General features: G+C 44.6%; 1 protein-coding gene across 3 annotated transcripts in view; it reads right to left on the bottom strand.

The window, feature by feature from the left end:
* The window catches only part of COL18A1 (collagen type XVIII alpha 1 chain), a 297,911-nt gene that overhangs the window by 142,754 nt on the left and 136,448 nt on the right, over positions 1-18,709 (bottom strand). The window contains exon 1 of one of the 3 annotated variants that reach the window (XM_075317424.1): positions 7,971-10,297. The exons of 1 other annotated variant lie outside the window; for it this stretch is intronic. In XM_075317424.1, the coding sequence (XP_075173539.1) occupies positions 7,971-10,215 (2,245 nt within the window). In that variant the 5' untranslated portion in view covers positions 10,216-10,297. Of the gene's footprint in view, positions 1-7,970; positions 10,298-18,709 lie in introns of those variants that run through there. One more of the 3 variants, XM_075317425.1, reaches the window with a different exon arrangement.

The following is an 18,709-nucleotide window of genomic DNA, read 5'->3' as shown; positions in this document are numbered from 1 at the left end:
ACACACACAGTGATGTGTCAGTACAGGGGTAATACACACAGTGATGTCACAGTACAGGGATAATACACACAGTGATGTGTCAGTACAGGGGTAATACACACAGTGATGTCACAGTACAGAGATAATACACAGTGATGTCACAGTACAGGGATAATACACACAGTGATGTGTCAGTACAGGGGTAATACACACAGTGATGTCACAGTACAGAGATAATACACAGTGATGTCACAGTACAGGGGTAATACACACAGTGATGTCACAGTACAGAGATAATACACACAGTGATGTCACAGTACAGGAGTAATACACACAGTGATGTGACAGTACAGGGATACTACACACAGTGATGTCACAGTACAGGGGTAATACACACAGTGATGTCACAGTACAGGGATAATACACACAGTGATGTCACAGTACAGGAGTAATACACACAGTGATGTGACAGTACAGGGATACTACACACAGTGATGTCACAGTACAGAGATAATACACACAGTGATGTCACAGTACAGGGATAATACACACAGTGATGTCACAGTACAGGAGTAATACACACAGTGATGTCACAGTACAGGGATAATACACACAGTGATGTCACAGTACAGGGATAATACACACAGTGATGTCACAGTACAGGAGTAATACACACAGTGATGTCACAGTACAGGGATAATACACACAGTGATGTGTCAGTACAGGGATAACACAGTGATGTCACAGTACAGGGGTAATAGACAGTGATGAAACAGTTCAGGGGTAATATACACAGTGATGTCACAGTACAGAGAAAATACAGTGATGTCACAGTACAGGGATACTACACACAGTGATGTCACAGTACAGGGGTAATACACACAGTGATGTGACAGTACAGGGATAATACACACAGTGATGTGTCAGTACAGGGGTAATACACACAGTGATGTGTCAGTACAGGGGTAATACACACAGTGATGTCACAGTACAGGGATAATACACACAGTGATGTGTCAGTACAGGGATAATACACACAGTGATGTCACAGTACAGGGATAACACAGTGATGTCACAGTACAGGGGTAATACACACAGTGATGTGACAGTACAGGGATAATACACACAGTGATGTGTCAGTACAGGGATAACACAGTGATGTCACAGTACAGGGGTAATACACACAGTGATGTGACAGTACAGGGATAATACACACAGTGATGTGTCAGTACAGGGGTAATACACACAGTGATGTCACAGTACAGGAGTAATACACACAGTGATGTCACAGTACAGGGATAATACACACAGTGATGTGTCAGTACAGGGATAACACAGTGATGTCACAGTACAGGGGTAATAGACAGTGATGAAACAGTTCAGGGGTAATATACACAGTGATGTCACAGTACAGAGAAAATACAGTGATGTCACAGTACAGGGATACTACACACAGTGATGTGACAGTACAGGGATAATACACACAGTGATGTCACAGTACAGGGGTAATAGACACAGTGATGTCACAGTACAGGGGTAATACAGTGATGTCACAGTACAGGGATAATACACAGTGATGTCACAGTACAGGGATAATACACACAGCGATGTCACAGTACAGGGATAATACACACAGCGATGTCACAGTACAGGGATAATACACACAGATGTCGCAGTACAGGGATAATACACACAGATGTCACAGTACAGGGTTAACATACAGTGATGTCTCAATATAGGGTTGACACATAGGGATGTGACAGGACACTTTCTTTCTGTAGTGTTACAGGCAGACATTTGTACATTATAATCCTCACCTGCTCCTGTGCTGTGAGAGATCATGTTAGTGACAGCCTCTGGCCTCATGCTGCACTTTCTATCAGTTGTCCTGGCTGTGCTCAGATCTTGCCCTTTGCTTTTTTTTCTATTCTTTCTGTTCTCACTTCTCCTTGTTTTCTCTGCTCCTCCCTCTTTTATCTAGGTGCAATGCTCAGGTCTCTTCTCCTTCTCCCTCTTTTCTCTAGGTGCAATGCTCAGGTCTCTGCTTCTCCCTCTTTTCTCTTGGTGCAATGCTCAGGTCTCTGCTTCTTCTCCCTCTTTTCTCTTGGTGCAATGCTCAGGTCTTTGCTTCTTCTGCCCTGTTTAGCTGTCCATATTTTCAATCTCCGGCGCTCTACTGAACAAGCTCCGCCCACCTCTCCTGATTGGCAGTTCTCCTGGCATCTTACACCTCTCTGATTGGAAGAAGATGCTGCCTGTCCACTCCCTCCTCTTCAGCAAAGGCCGCGCGATGTGCAGTGTGGGTGAATCTCCTCTTCTGTGTTGCGGTCGACTGCAGCTGTACAAATAGTACGGGCCCCCTGCGGCCTAAGGGTACTTTCACACTTGCGTTGAACGGTATCCGTTGCATTGCGTTGTGTAACGGATGCAACGGATGTGTTGCATATAGTGGCACAACGGATGCAACGGATGCTGCAAAACAACGCAATTCGTTTTTATTTTTTTGTTATTTTTTTTACAGTTTTACCAGCGGCAGACTATTGTAAACGATCAGCTGATCGCTCCCTGCAGCCGGCCGCCGGGTGATCAGCTGATCGCTCCCTGCAGCCGGCCGCCGGGTGATCAGCTGAGCGCTGTCACTTGTCGGCGCCCGGGCATGCCGGCGGGCGGGCTCTCAGCTGAGCGCTGTCACTTGCCGGCGGCCGGGCATGCCGGCGGCCGGGCATGCCAGCGGGCGGGCGCTCAGCTGAGCGCTGTGACTTGCCGGCGGCTGGGCATGCCGGTGGCCGGTCGCTCAGCTGAGCGCTGTCGCTTGCCGACGGCCGGGCGCTCAGCTGAACGTTCGGCCACCGCGAGCCAAAATAAAGTTTGATTTAAAAAAAAAAAAAAGAAGAGCATGCGCAGTGGAATCCAGAGGATTCCGCTGCTCAAAATAACGTTACATGCTGCGTTCCTCCCGCTGGGCGGAAGCAACGGAGCGTCGCCCAGCGGAAGCAACGCAGGTCCTTTTGGTACAATCCGTCACCCATACAAGTCTATGGGAAACAGCGGAATCCGTTAACGGATTCCGCTGTTTTCCAAAAGGGCGGATTGTAACGGAAGAAAATAAACGCAAGTGTGAAAGTACCCTTAATCAGCTGCTTGGTGACTGGGCAGCCCATGCTGGGAATGAGGAAAGTGAAATCGCAGACACAGCGGGCAGCCATCACGGGCCTCCTTTCAGGTCACGAGCCCCATAGCAGTGGCGTGGCTTGCCTCTATTGACGGTATGCCACTGCCTTTAACGGTGTACAACGGCAAATTGAGCAATTGTAAGTACATAGTGCTATATAATATGATGACTGCAATATATTAAGAAAATATAAAAATTGAAGGCAGTGCTTCTTTAATTCAAAGTCTGCAGACAAACAGCATTACAGCGAAAATATATACGAATAACATATACTCACCCATTTCATACCCAGTGGAGTTCTGCATCCCTGATCTCCCCCCGCTGGCCTTCTGATTACCTTGGCTGCAGCGGTGACATTCCATATACCCAAGTGACTGCTGCAGTCAATCACTGGTTAGATTAGTTAATGACACAAAACTGCTCAGGTCATTGATTGACTGCAGTAGTGAACAGAAAGACAGCAGGGAGGATGAGGGATATAGCTGTGACGTTCCAGAGATGAAATGGATGAGTATATATTTATGAATAATTGTGTGCAGCTTTAAAAGGGTTGTCTGCTCTATCGTTTATCTCCTCCAGCACATACAGTACCTTGTACTCATAAAATGTCAGCTGATGGAGGGACATGCCCATCCGCCTCCTCCAACTGAAAACCAGATTCCCATGCGCGGTGTTTTTCAAATGAAAGAGCCTGGTGGACGGCTCTGGTCACATGTCCCTCCGTCGGCAGCCATTTTGAGACCACAAGCTGTCTCTGTGAGGAAAGCTGCACTAACAAATGTGGCAGGGGACAACCTGTAATACTTATATATTAGGAAATATATCACTAAATCATGTCCTCGACACATTTTTAAAAGGTAACGAGATTGGTCCCCTATAAGCTGCGGCCGCCACCAGTGAGCTCTTATATACAGTATTCCAGAATACTCTATATAAGAGCCCAGGCCACTGTGTATAAACATATATGTATAAAACAGCTTTACAATACTCACTTAGGGTCCGGTCTGATGGGGGTCGCTGCTCTCCGGTCTGGCACTTCCTCTGGTTGCGATTACTGTTCTCTTTCTTTTGTGACCCATGTGCATGATGCGTCCTACGTCATCCACACAGGCCAGCATTGCGCTCCTGCACAGGCGCACTTTGGTCTCCCCCGCTGAGGGCAGATCAAAGTATTGTAGTGCACATGCGCAGGAGGTCTTTAACTATTTTTTGCCCTTGATAAAGTCACCTTGAGTGACGATACGCGTCGGGTAAGGGATCCCCTGGGTCTTTTCTGGACTACTTATCTATATATATTTTTTTTCACATAGTGTCAATTTGTACCTTGCAATCTATTATGTCTGTGCGTTTTGTTTGATCTAACAGCCAGCCCTTCTATTATTGGGTCCGTCCAGACTTGGGGGATACATGATCCTTGTTTTGTATGTTTTTAAAAATGTGTTATACATGGTTGTTTAGGGACACCATTAGTGTTGTGTGATCTAGGTGTTTTTTCGATTTCAAATAAATATATTTACCATTTTTGATCAATTTTTTTGGGTGGTGATCCCTCATTTATGGCACTTCTCTTCTGCTTTTTTTGACCGTGTGTTTCACGTGTCCTACGTCATCCATACAGTCCGGCACTGCGATCCTGCACAGGCGCACTTCTCACTGCCCTGCTGAGGGCACAAAGTATTGTAGTGCACATGCGCGGGCGGTCTTTAACCTTTCCTCGCGCCTGCGCATTACAGTACTTTTATCCGCCCTAAGCAGGGCAGATCACAGTGCACCTGTGCAGGACCTCAATGCCAGCTTGTGTGGATGATGTAGGACGCTTCATCATCACTGGGCCGGGTAGAAGTAAAACAGTCATCGCAGCAGAGAGGAGGCGCCGGATCAGAGAGTAGCGACACCCACTGTACCGGACCGCCCCCTAAGTGAGTATTCTAAAATGTTTTTTTTACATTCTACAGATTGGCCTGGGCTCTTATATACAGTATTCTGGAATGCTGTATATAAGAGCTCAGTGGTGGTGGCCGCAGCTTATAGGGGCCAAATCTGATGACAGGTTCCCTTTAAAATAAGGTAATTAACACCTTTCAAAAACGCAGTGAAAGCTTCAGCAAGCACTGTGGTTTGCCAGATCCCAATCGTGTGTATTGTACGCACAGTTAGGATTTAGCTCAGCTTTCCAATTATGATTTACATAATTGTGGTCACGTGCTAACTAGAGTCTAAGCGGCATCAGTCAATAAAACATTGAAAGAAACAGCTGAGACTTTAGTCGGCATGGGACTGCAAGTTTGTACATTGCATACACTCCGTCATGACTGCTGGAAGCTTCAAAGAGTGGAATCCTAACAGTTTTAATATTAGGATTTCAAGGACGCTTTTAACTTTCTTTAAAACTGACGTTTTACAATGTGATGGCACCTCAAAAATCCATTTGCTATAACTCAACCTTTAACATGATTCATCATATAGACGTTAGAGTTGGGTCTCATTAACACATCCGATTTTCAGAGGTACTACTTGTACCTGTGATATTCTATGAGGCCATTCATATATACGTGAAAAATCGTAGAGACATGTCCGATTTTGATCCAAGGGTCGGATCAAAAACAGCAATGCAAGACAACCGGTCCATGGAAAGAAATCGGACTGCCACGTGCGGTCTAAACTTCATAGAATAAGAAAGGTAAAGAAACTTTTTGATTTATTTCTTCACATATGAGAAAAACGGATGAGACTGACCATAATCTGACCAAACGGTGACCAAAGTCTAAATCAGAAAAATCGGTTTTTTCGTATGTGGAGATAGTTGGACGTCTGAATGAGCCCCTATAGGAAGAAGGAAGAACGCACAACCACATACAGCATTTACCCCAATCGGAATGTAAATCCTTTTTCTTTTTTAAACTGGTTTAACCACTTGTTATCTAGATTCGTTCATAGCTTATACAAGAAAGCAGTTACTGAAGATTTTCAATAGGAAAAGCTAAATGGCAATAACATTATCTGATGACGTCAGTGAGAATGATCACCATCTTCAAGACACTCTCACTCCCTGTAATTACATTTTATATGTCTTTAGGCTACGATCACACGCAACAGTCACACTGCGGCTGAAAACTGCGACAGCCCTGCGCCTGTGTGATCTGTCCGCAGTCTACCTGCACAATCACTTAGGTTATATCGCAAGGAAACAGCGGATTCCCTGCAAAATGAACTGAAAAGGCCACAGTGCTCCAGGGCTGGTGCGGATTTTAGCCACCGAGTGACCTCTGCGTGTGATCGTAGCCTTATAGGAAGTCACAGGTGCCAAGGGCTATTCTTATCTCCAAGATCCTATCCCAATATATAGTCGGTATAATAATAAGATTAGCAAATATATATATAGTTCTCCTGAAAAGCTGTCACTTACCTCATGTGCAGGGCATTACAGTAGCTTAGGTATCCATGGCTACGGCCAAACATATAGGGACAGTTAGGTGCTAGTGGTCATAACCATGGATATCTAAGCTCCTGCCATGCCCTGCACATGTGGTAAGAGACATAGCTAATCAGGAGAACTATAATATATTTCTAATTGGAGGTATTTGCTAATATTCTTATTATTACACATTGGAATAGGATCTTCAAGATGGGAATACCCCTTTAAAGTCTAAATACATTGTTTCTACACAGTTAGTTGCTAGTGGTTGTAACCATGGATACTTAAGCTCCTGCCATGCCCTGCATATGAGGTAAGTGACATAGCTAATCAGGAGAACTATACTACATTTCTAATAGGAGGTATTTGCTAATATTATTAGGATTATCACACATTGGGATAGGATCTTCAAGATGAGAATACCCCTTTAAAGTCTAAATACATTCTCTCTACACAATTAGTTGCTAGTGGTTGTAACCATGGATACCTAAGCTACTGCAATATCCTGCACATGAGGTAAGAGACATGGCTATATCAGGAAAACTATATCACATTTCTAAATGGAGGTATTTGCTAATATTCTTACTATTACACATTGGGATAGGATCTTCAAAATGGGAATACCCCTTTAAAGACAAAGTACATTGTTTCTACACAGTGTCAGCCATTTACTAATGAAAATATTTCAGAATTCGCCCTCAATTTCCACCAAAAAACAGCATTGTTGCATTTTAAACACTTTTTGCTCCTCAATAGTTTTGAAAAATTTATAGAATAGAGATCAGGGGTAAGTGAAGTCAGAAAATGCTCTAGGCGTATTAATGGTGTATGCCACAATTTAAGCACAAAATACAAGCCTACAATAAGGGAAAAGCATCCAGCATGTATCAAGATGCACCAGTTCTTTTACACAGTGTGCCACGGTGATCAATTTGGCACACCCCCGATTTCAGTAGGTTATTACTTTTTGGCAGTATTAAAGGGAATCTGTTATCAGGTTTTTGCAGAATAATGTAGAGCTTTTGCTCCCCCATCTGAGAGCAGCATATGGTAGAGGCAGAGACCCTGACTCCAGCGATGTGTCACTTACTGAGCGGTTTGCTGTCATTTTGATGAAAGCAAGGTTTTCTCTGCTGCAGATATAGCAGTTATACAGAGCTCATGAATATGCTGGACTACCTGTAGCACAACAAGTAGTCCTGTAATGATAATCTACTGCTGATTAATCAGTGATTTTATCAAAACAACACTAAGCAGCCCAGTAAGTGACACATCGCTGAAATCAGGGTCTCTGCCCCTACATTATGCTGCTCTCAGATTAGGTGGCACAAATCTGCTGAGAAATTCCCTTTAATAAATCCATCCTAGCATGATCTGCTGACAACCGACAATATAGTCACTTACCTGTCCACACCGAAGAATTAGAGACTTCACCTGTGGAAAAATGAATATACACACAAGGAACCCCAGAATCCACCTCGGGGAGAGAGTCACATGACAAGGGGAGATGTGCTCCCTGCAGAAGGTCCCAGCAGGCATCTTGTAGAACCTTACAAAACCCCCAACATGGGACTGGTGCGGACACTAAGGAGGAGGATGGATTACACCTTGGAACCAGTAGCAAACAGAAAAACCACTCCAGGTAGCGGTGACAATGAGATTTAAGAAGCCCCTCCCAATCATGCAAAGCCGCCTGAATTTCCAGCACACTGGTATGATTCAGATAATTTGGGAGCATAAAAGTTTTAATTCCCAATTTGTAGCAGAAAGGCAGGTTGACGGGGACGGGCAAGCACCGAGGATCTGATGGAGTCAATTTGGGTAAATGAAAAGTAGTCTCTGTGCTATTATTTCTAAAAGCTGAAGAGGTAGAAGCTTTAGTGCTGGTTAGTAAATCATGATCAGAAGTATTGACATTATGATGTCCCTCTGCATATACTACATGTGTATTAGGAGGATGACTATGGTCAGCAGTGGCAGCTATCCCAGAATGTTTATGGAGGCCAATTCTCTCATCAGACTGATTTATATCAGCGGTATCGTTATGAATATTATTTTTCTTACGTAACACTGACTTTGTAGAATTTATCACATAATGGGATAGGCCACTGGCAGGAGAGCTGGTTATATTCATTGGAACCGCAGTGCGCATGCTGCCCATGTGACCCGTGTGCACGGCCGGCGAGTCCAGTGCGGGGGAATGCAGTGATGATCCATCTAATTCCAAGCTGGGCAATGACTCTATTTGGTCTCCCATTTGGTTGTGTCCTGAAAGAGACTTTTTGGGTGTCTGTGCAGCCCGAGACTCCAAGACTGGAAAAGGAGAAATACCTGGTAATGTAAGATTTCTTGCACTGATGTTGAAAGTCTGATTGCTGGAACTGGAAAGCTGACTGTATGTGTGAGAGTCCGTGCTGGTTTCTTCATCCTGCCCGGAAGCAGGTAGACTAACGTTGCCCATCTCATTCATCAGAATACTCGGGACAGTCACATTTGTCATCTCTTGTGTAGGATCAGTAGAATTCTGATCATCATGGTTAGGCTTTTCGACCCAAACGCTCATCATGCTTCGGATATTTTCAGCAACATTTAGGATTTCAGCCCCCACACCAGCAATATTCTCTTTATCCAAGTTCTGAGCAGTTGAAACTTCAGGTACGGAGGTGGGTTCATCCTTAACGGTAATTGTTGGAATCTCAAAATCATAAACAATATTGGACTCTTGACGAATAATGCTGAATAATGGCTCATCTAGAGGCTGTCTAAGAGGAGATTCTGTTATCTGCTGCCGATTTTTTAAGGCGTCTGTTGAGGTCTTGGTGGAAGTCTGTGTCGATGTGGTCAGTGTGCTCGGATTTGTTGTTGCAGCTGCTTGGGTGAAGGTCCCAGTAGATGGAGGAGGTTTGTTCTCTGCAAGTGAAGATGCCTCAGCTGTAGACTTTGATGATGATGATGATGATGAGGATGAGGATGGAGGTGTGAGATCAGGTAGCAATGTAGAAGATAACCTCTGGTCTGTTGAGGTGTTAGTTGAAGTTTGTGTTGGGGTGGTCAGTGTGCTTCGATTTGTGGTTGTAGCTGCTTGGGTGAAGGTCCCAGTAGAGTGAGAAGGTTTGCTTTCTGCAGATGAAGATACCTCAGCTGTAGACTGTGAGGATGGAGGTGTGAGGTCAGGTAGCAATGTAGAAGATAACTTCTGGTCTGTTGAGATGTTAGTGGAAGTCTGTGTTGGGTTTGTCAGTGTGCTCAGATTTGTTGTTGCAGCTGCTTGGGTGAAGGTCCCAGTAGATTGAGGAGGTTTGCTTTCTGCAGATGAAGATGCTGAAGCTGTAGACTGTGATGATAGAGAGGCTGAAGGTGACAGATCAGGTATCAATGTAGTAAATAACTTCTTATCTGTATCCGTAGGAAAGGACTTCTGGTCTGTAGAGGTTATGTCTTCTGGAAGGCTTTTTTCTTCAGTTGCTGATGTGTTAGGTAGAAGATGAGCTTCAGATGTAGATAGCTCTGCCGGACCGGTGCTAGGCATTGTGGTAGTTGTTGTTGGCTTTGCTCCCCAACCAAACCAATTCAAAATTTGTCCTTGTGATGGTGCAGGTAGGGTCACCAACAGGATGGCAACCACAGGCCAGATCCATGTCAGAGCCATGGCAGTCAGGCTCGGATACCTTTCAGAATCTTTTGCCAGTTCACATTGATTTGTCCTCTACAGCGTGCAAACTACACATTACCCTTCAAATGAGAAGCAGAACTAGTAGAGGTGTGGCTCCAGAAATCCTAAACCAACCTCCTTATCAGACGTCAGCCCTTCACCGAGTGTGGAAAAGCTGAAACAACCGCACAGATCTTTACAATTGACCTCACTCTTGACAGAAATTATGAAGAAGAAAAAAAAAAAAGTCAACAAAGGGCATATTGTTACTTGCCAAACCATGGAGATAGTATGCATGCGAGGGTAAGGAGAATCCCAGTCCGGAGCACAAGTGAGAGGCATAAAAGAGCAAAACTCCGGAAAGAAAGAATGTAGTAGTAACTTGTACACACATTGATGCTTCCAAGATACTCGTGCCGGCAACTAATGTCACCAAACACACATTGCAGGCTACTAAGGATGCCCGGCAGCTCCAAATCACTTCCAAATTAGAAATATGCTGGATCTAAAGTAAAAGTTAATGGCAAGTGGAGGGGGGTAGCGAGGGGGTCAGAGGTCTCTTCTGCTCCACTGCCCGCACATCTCAAGCTGTGCCCTCAGCTATTTCAGGAGGAAAGAAAGGCATATTGGCTATTAATTGCCTAATTCACTGGTCACATTCAAGTTCTAGTTTTCCAACCTTCCATAAGTGTGAGGATTGTAATAGGGAAAAGAACTAAGGCTACTTTCACACATCCGGTTTGAGCTCTGCGGCTCAATCCGGCTGTGAAAACTATGCAACGGATGCGGTGAAAACACCGCATCCTTTGCATAAGTTTTTACATGCGGCCGGTCCGGTTTTTTCCGGTTGCGGCATGCTACTGAGCATGCGCAGTGGAAAATACCGCATGCGGCGACCGGATGCGTTTTTTTCCGCATCGCGCCGCATCCGGCCTCCATAGGGATGCATTGAAAAATGCGCCGCAGCGGCCGGATGCGGCGCGATGCGGTGTTTTTTGCCGGAGCAAAAAACGTTGCAGGGTACGTTCGATCCGGCCGCCGCATCGGCTAAATCTGCCGCATGCGGCAAAAACCGGACCGAACGCAAGCCCCTACGGCACAATGCGGCACTAATGTAAGTCAATGCAAAAAAAACCGCAATCGGCGTTACAAAAGCCGGTTGCGGTTTTTCTGCAGAACGCCGTATTGTGCCGCAGAGCAAAAATCCGGATGTGTGAAAGTACCCTAAGCCGTCTTATTTTTATAGCCTTACTGTTCTAGGTGCACACGTAGCAGATTTTTTGGCAGGAAAAAAAGCTGCTGAAAAAAGTGTATTTCTATGCTTATTTCATGCTTTTTTATCTATTGAGATAGAGAAAACGCAGGGAAAAAAAAAAAGCAGAAACAACTGACATGCTGCTTTTTTTTTCTGCAAGGGAAAAAGAAGCAGCGTGTGCACAGCAAGTCAGGATTCTCATTGACTTTGCTGGGATGCTTTTTTTCCTTGCAGTATTGATTAAAATCTGCAAGGCAAAAAGCATGAAAAATACGTGTGCACAGAGCCTAAATTTCAGATTAAGGCCTAAGACACACGGCATGAAAATCAGTGCGAGTGGAGTGCGATTGAAAAAAAAATTAAAAAAAATAAAAACGCATTCCACTTGGACCAATATTAGCCTGTTAGTGTGTCAGCGCACGAGTGATTATTTTCTCAGCCCTAATCGGACCGAGAAAACAATCGCAGCATGCTGCGACTGTAATGCGAGAATTTCTATTGTAATGTGAAACTCTTTCTCTCGCACCCATTCAAGTCTATGGGGCGAGAGAAAAAAAATCGCACTGCACTCGTGGTACACTGGTGTACCATGAGAGCAGGGCGAGAATCGCAATAGCCGGCAACAGAGGAGAGAGGGAGATAAATCCCTCCCGCCCCTCCTCAGTGCCGGCCCGCCCCTCCTCAGCGCTGGCCCGCCCCCCGCAGCTGAAGTCCGCTCGCACGATCGGACCTCAGTTGCAGGGACACTTGCATGGCACTCGTCTCTGCTGTACTGCCAGCGCGAGCCGAGTGTCATGCGAGGGGATCGCAGTAATCCCCGTGTGGCCCCAGCCTAAGGCTATGCATTTTTGAGGTCACAAAGATGCACCCAAATGTATGCATCTCCATCTCCCAGCAAAGTTTATGAGACTTACTGTATATTTTGCTGTCCACACTATGCATCTTTTTTTGGCTGCGTTTTTGAAAATGCAGCATGTCAATTTGTTTTGTGCTTTTACAGCATTTTTGAGCCCTTCCAGTCAATAGATTTGACTTAAACACATTGGGTAAAATGCGTTAAAAACGCGTCAAAAACGCATGCTTTAGTTTTTTTGTGTGTTTTTGCTGCGGGTGCCTTTTTTGAGGGCCAAAAACGCTGCAGCTTTGTGGTCAAGAAAAGATGTAGTGTGTGAACATAGGCCTAAGGTTCTGTGCACATGTTGCTTTTTCATGTTTTTTTCCTTGCAGATTTTAATCAATACTGCAAGGAAAAAACGTATCCCAGCAAAGTCTGAGAATCCTGAAGTGCTGTGCACGTTGCTTCTTTTTTCCTTGGAGATTTGTTGCAGAAAAAAGAAGCGACATGTCAATTCTTTCTGCGTTTTCCCTATCTCAATAGATAGATAAAAAAAAGCATGAAAAGAAGCATAAAAACACACTTTTTTCAGCATCTTTTTTCCCTGCCAAAACATGATTTTTCTCCGCAGAGAAAAATCTGCTACGTGCACACATAGCCTAAATGCTGTATTGTCTTAGGGCAAGTGCACACAGTGCAGATTAGGAGCAGATATTTTCTGCACCAAAAAAAACACACCAAAAAACGCATTTGTTTTTTGTTGTGTTTTTGCAGCTTTTTTTTGTTAAATCAATGCCTGGAAAGGCTAAAATAACAGGACAAAACAACAACAATTGACACGCCGCAGATTTGTATCTGCACCACAAGGAAAAAAGAAGCAACATGTGCACAACACTTCCGAATTCTCATGGACTTTGCTTACATAAGGATTAACATGCACATTTGGGCAACAAACTGCACCAAAACTGCAACAAAAAAAAAACCTCAGAGTACGCACAAAGCCTTACTACGCTACTTTCACACTACGTTTTTTTAGCATGCGTCATGAAATTTTTTTGCTGCAAAAGCGGATCCTGTTTTTGCAGAGAAAAACGCATGCAAACGCATGTGTTATTTTGCAGGATCCGGTTACTTGAAGTTTATGGGCAGGCATTGGAGTCATGTGATCGGGAGTGTGGTTAACTGAACGTGAGACTGGGAGCCGGCATCTGACAGCTGCGGAGGCTCGTAACCAAGGTAAACATTGGGTAACTTGCTTGGATACCCGATATTTACCTTGGTTACGAGCGTCTGCAGCTGCTAGGAGCCGGGCTCCCTGCACACGTAACCAAGGTAAACATCTGGTATCCAAGCAAGTTACCCGATGTTTATCTTGGTTACGAGCTGCCGCAGCTCTCAGGCGGGGGAGAGAGGGAGGGGGAGAGAGAGACTGACACGTCCGGCTGGTTTCTGGGCATGCTCAGTAGAGCAAGCAGGATCCTTTCTATCAGCATGCCAGTGTTCACATGCGTTTGCGTGCAGTATAGTCAGGATCCAGCAATTTGCAGTATTTGGACGCAGCTCAAAAATGCTACAAGTAGCGTTTTTGAAAAAAGTTAAACTGCAAGTCGCTGGATCCTCACTATAAACGCACGCAAACGCAGGTGAACGCATGTTGACGCGAGTCCATTGCAAATGCATTGAAATGAAAACGCATTTGCACTGGATCCGTTTTTGCGTTAAAAAAAACGTTCAGCACGCAAGTTAAAAAAACGTAGTGTGAAAGCAGCGTCGTCTCCAAACATTTGGCTTCCAACTCCTGTCATTCACAATATCCTTTTACAGAGCTGGGCATGAAATGAGCCGGTCTGAAATTCCCACAGCATTAGATAAGACTCCAGCCAGAGTTCATGCTTTGCCTTTCTTTATTATTCTTTGTCAGTGTTACTTGCTTTCCCCCTTTCGAGTTTTCTAATGAAAGTTTGGGAAAACCTGCCTATACAAGACTGGAACAAATGTTAGGAATTCCCAGTGTTTGTTCTTGTTTTTAAGGCTTGACTAAAGGCCAATAAAATAAAAAAAATGACTAGAAATGGCTGGCACCCGAGTATCGGTGAGGTAAGTGGATAGCAGTAAAGTTAAATTCACACGCAGTGGCGACGCTACAATCCACAGCAGCCCTGTACTGCTGTGCTCTTTCCAATGTTTCCCTCCCCAATCGCATAACATTATACGGAATAAGCCGTTTTATCTGTAAAGCCTGCTTTACACGTTGCAATTTCGCATACGATATCGTATGCGATTTGCAACGCCCCCATCGTATGTGTAGCACGTTCAATTTGTTGCACAAACGATTAACCCCCGTCACACGTACTTACTCGTCCATACAACCTCGATGTGGGCGGCGAACGTCCACTTCCTGGAGCAGGAGGGATGTTCGGCATCACATCGAGGTCACGCGGCAGCCGGCCAATAGAAGCGGAGGGGCGGAGCTGAGCGGGACGTTTTACCGTTCAATCACAATCGCACGTAGCTGTTACACACTACAATGTAACTTACGATGCCAGATGTGCGTCACTTACGACGTGACCCCGCCGACACATCGTAAGATACATTGCAGCGTGTAAAGTGGGCTTTAGGCTATGTGCGCACGCTGAGTATTTGGTTGCAGAAACTTCTGCACCAAATCTGTATCTCCTGGCAGAAATAATGTGTGTTTTGCTTTGTTTTCGGTGCATTTTTGATGCCTTTTCTAGGCAATGGGTTTGTGGTTTTTGAGATTAGTTGTGTCACAAAACTGCAAGCAAATCCTGATGTCAGTGCACAGTGAATCCTGAAGTGCAGTGCACACGTCAAGTATATTTTCTCCATGCAGATTTGGTGCAGAAAATAATCTGCAGCACGTCAATTCTTTAAGCGGTTTTGCAGCGTTCTATTTTCACCCATTTAATTCAATTGAAAAACGAAGCAAACATGCAAGTTTTTGAGCTGAGCCTTAGGCTATGTGCGCACGCTGAGTATTTGGTTCCAGAAATTTCTGCACCAAATCTGTGTCTTGGCAGAAAAAAAAAGTGTGTTTTTGACATGTTTTCAGTGACATTTTCATGCTTTTTTTTTTTTGCAGGCATGCATTTTCTATGCATTTTGGGGTGAAAAACGCTGCAAACACAATGAAAGAATTGACATGCCGCAGATTTATTTCTGCTTTAAATTTGCAAGACAAAAAAAGTACAGAAAACTTTCAGATTCTCATGGACTTTGCTGGCATAAGGATTTGCATGCAGTTTTGTGACAAAACTGCACTAAAAACGCAATAAAAACGCACTGTGTGCACAAAGCCTAAGGGGTACTTTACACGCTGCGATATCGGTACTGATATCGCTAGAGAGTGTACCTGCTCCCGTCGGTTGTGCGTCATGGGCAAATCGCTGCCCATGTCGCACAACATCGCTAACACCCGTCACACGCACTTACCTGCCTAGCGACGTCGCAGTTGCCTGTGAACCGCCTCCTTTCTAAGGGGGCGGTTCATGCGGCGTCACACGGCAGCCGTCCAATAGCAGAGGAGGGGCGGAGATGAGTGGCTGGAACATGCCGCCCACCTCCTTCCTTCCTCATTACCGGTGGACGCAGGTAAGGAGTTGTTCCTCGTTCCTGCGGTGTCACGCATAGCGATGTGTGGTGCCACAGGAATGACGAACAACATCGCTACTCACCAGACAACGATATTTGGTGTTTGAGCGACCTCTCCAATACCAACGATTTTGACCACTTTTGCGATCGTTGAAGGTCGCTCGTATGGGTCACACACTGCGATGTCGCTAACGGCGCCGGATGTGCGTCACAAACACCGTGACCCCGTCGATAGATCGTTAGCGTTGTCGCAGCGTGTAAAGTACCCCTAAGACTGCACTGCTGATAAAAATGGCCCTTTTTTAATTTTGTGGGTGCATTAGCGGTTTCCTTGCAAAATAAAGTAATTGTGCCAGGAAACCGTATGCAGGGTATAAAGTCTGGGTGTGAACGCAGCCTAAAAGCCGCACTGCAGGATGGATTTCATATACAGTTAGGTCCAGAAATATTTGGACAGTGACACAATTTTCGCGAGTTGGGCTCTGCATGCCACCACATTGGATTTGAAATGAAACCTCTACAACAGAATTCAAGTGCAGATTGTAACGTTTAATTTGAAGGTTTGAACAAAAATATCTGATAGAAATTGTAGGAATTGTACACATTTCTTTACAAACACTCCACATTTTAGGAGGTCAAAAGTAATTGGACAAATAAACCAAACCCAAACAAAATATTTTTATTTTCAATATTTTGTTGCGAATCCTTTGGAGGCAATCACTGCCTTAAGTCTGGAACCCATGGACATCACCAAACGCTGGGTTTCCTCCTTCTTAATGCTTTGCCAGGCCTTTACAGCCGCAGCCTTCAGGTCTTGCTTGTTTGTGGGTCTTTCCGTCTTAAGCCTGGATTTGAGCAAGTGAAATGCATGCTCAATTGGGTTAAGATCTGGTGATTGACTTGGCCATTGCAGAATGTTCCACTTTTTTGCACTCATGAACTCCTGGGTAGCTTTGGCTGTATGCTTGGGGTCATTGTCCATCTGTACTATGAAGCGCCGTCCGATCAACTTTGCGGCATTTGGCTGAATCTGGGCTGAAAGTATATCCCGGTACACTTCAGAATTCATCCAGCTACTCTTGTCTGCTGTTATGTCATCAATAAACACAAGTGACCCAGTGCCATTGAAAGCCATGCATGCCCATGCCATCACGTTGCCTCCACCATGTTTTACAGAGGATGTGGTGTGCCTTGGATCATGTGCCGTTCCCTTTCTTCTCCAAACTTTTTTCTTCCCATCATTCTGGTACAGGTTGATCTTTGTCTCATCTGTCCATAGAATACTTTTCCAGAACTGAGCTGGCTTCATGAGGTGTTTTTCAGCAAATTTAACTCTGGCCTGTCTATTTTTGGAATTGATGAATGGTTTGCATCTAGATGTGAACCCTTTGTATTTACTTTCATGGAGTCTTCTCTTTACAGTTGACTTAGAGACAGATACACCTATTTCACTGAGAGTGTTCTGGACTTCAGTTGATGTTGTAAACGGGTTCTTCTTCACCAAAGAAAGTATGCGGCAATCATCCACCACTGTTGTCATCCGTGGACGCCCAGGCCTTTTTGAGTTCCCAAGCTCACCAGTCAATTCCTTTTTTCTCAGAATGTACCCGACTGTTGATTTTGCTACTCCAAGCATGTCTGCTATCTCTCTGATGGATTTTTTCTTTTTTTTCAGCCTCAGGATGTTCTGCTTCACCTCAATTGAGAGTTCCTTAGACCGCATGTTGTCTGGTCAGAGCAACAGCTTCCAAATGCAAAACCACACACCTGTAATCAACCCCATACCTTTTAACTACTTCATTGATTACAGGTTAACGAGGGAGACGCCTTCAGAGTTAATTGCAGCCCTTAGAGTCCCTTGTCCAATTACTTTTGGTCCCTTGACAAAGAGGAGGCTATGCATTACAGAGCTATGATTCCTAAACCCTTTCTCCGATTTGGATGTGAAAACTCTCATATTGCAGCTGGGAGTGTGCACTTTCAGCCCATATTATATATATAATTGTATTTCTGAACATGTTTTTGTAAACAGCTAAAATAACAAAACTTGTGTCACTGTCCAAATATTTCTGGACCTAACTGTATGCCTGTTTGCCTGCAACTGGGGAGAGTGGGAGATAGTTAGTAGGAACATCACTATGGGGAGATAAGGTATGCACACCAGTGACTATGTAAGGGGAATACATGGAATAGCAGAAACGGCTGTGTGAATACTGACTTGAAAAATCCAATAGCTATATGTAAGAGTGAAAATGTGAAAAATGGAACCTGCATTACTGCCATGAACATATGAATAAAGAGAAATTTAGCTACTGAATTGATCAATGCAATAGAGCCCCAACACTACGCCAAAGTATTTCTCTACGTTGGGGTCCCTAGCTTGTGTTAGGTTTTTGCACCCAGTTCAGACTTAGAATGGTGTTCCAAACGTTATTCCTTATAGTTAGTAGGAACAGACTTTGGCCTTACAAAGGAAAACAGAAATAGTGCCACTCTTTTTCATGGGCTGTGTGTGGTATTACAGCTCAATCATGACTTAAAAAGGAACCTGTCACCACTTTTTCGGCCTATAAGCTGTGGCCACCACCAGAGGGATCTTATATACAGCATTCTAACACACTGTATATAAGAGCCCAGGCCGCTGTGTAGAACATAAACACTTTATAATACTCACCTAGGGCAGATCAAAGTTCGCCTGTGCAGGAACTCATTGCCGGCGCGTGTATGACGCAGACGCATCATGCACCGCGGCTTCAGATTAAGGAATACCAAGATGGCCGAAAGAGGAG

The sequence above is a fragment of the Anomaloglossus baeobatrachus genome, chromosome 7, assembly GCF_048569485.1.
Source record: "Anomaloglossus baeobatrachus isolate aAnoBae1 chromosome 7, aAnoBae1.hap1, whole genome shotgun sequence".
Classification (NCBI taxonomy): domain Eukaryota; kingdom Metazoa; phylum Chordata; class Amphibia; order Anura; family Aromobatidae; genus Anomaloglossus; species Anomaloglossus baeobatrachus.
Note: the sequence above shows the minus strand (reverse complement) of the source record. Positions and strands in the feature narration are given on the sequence as shown.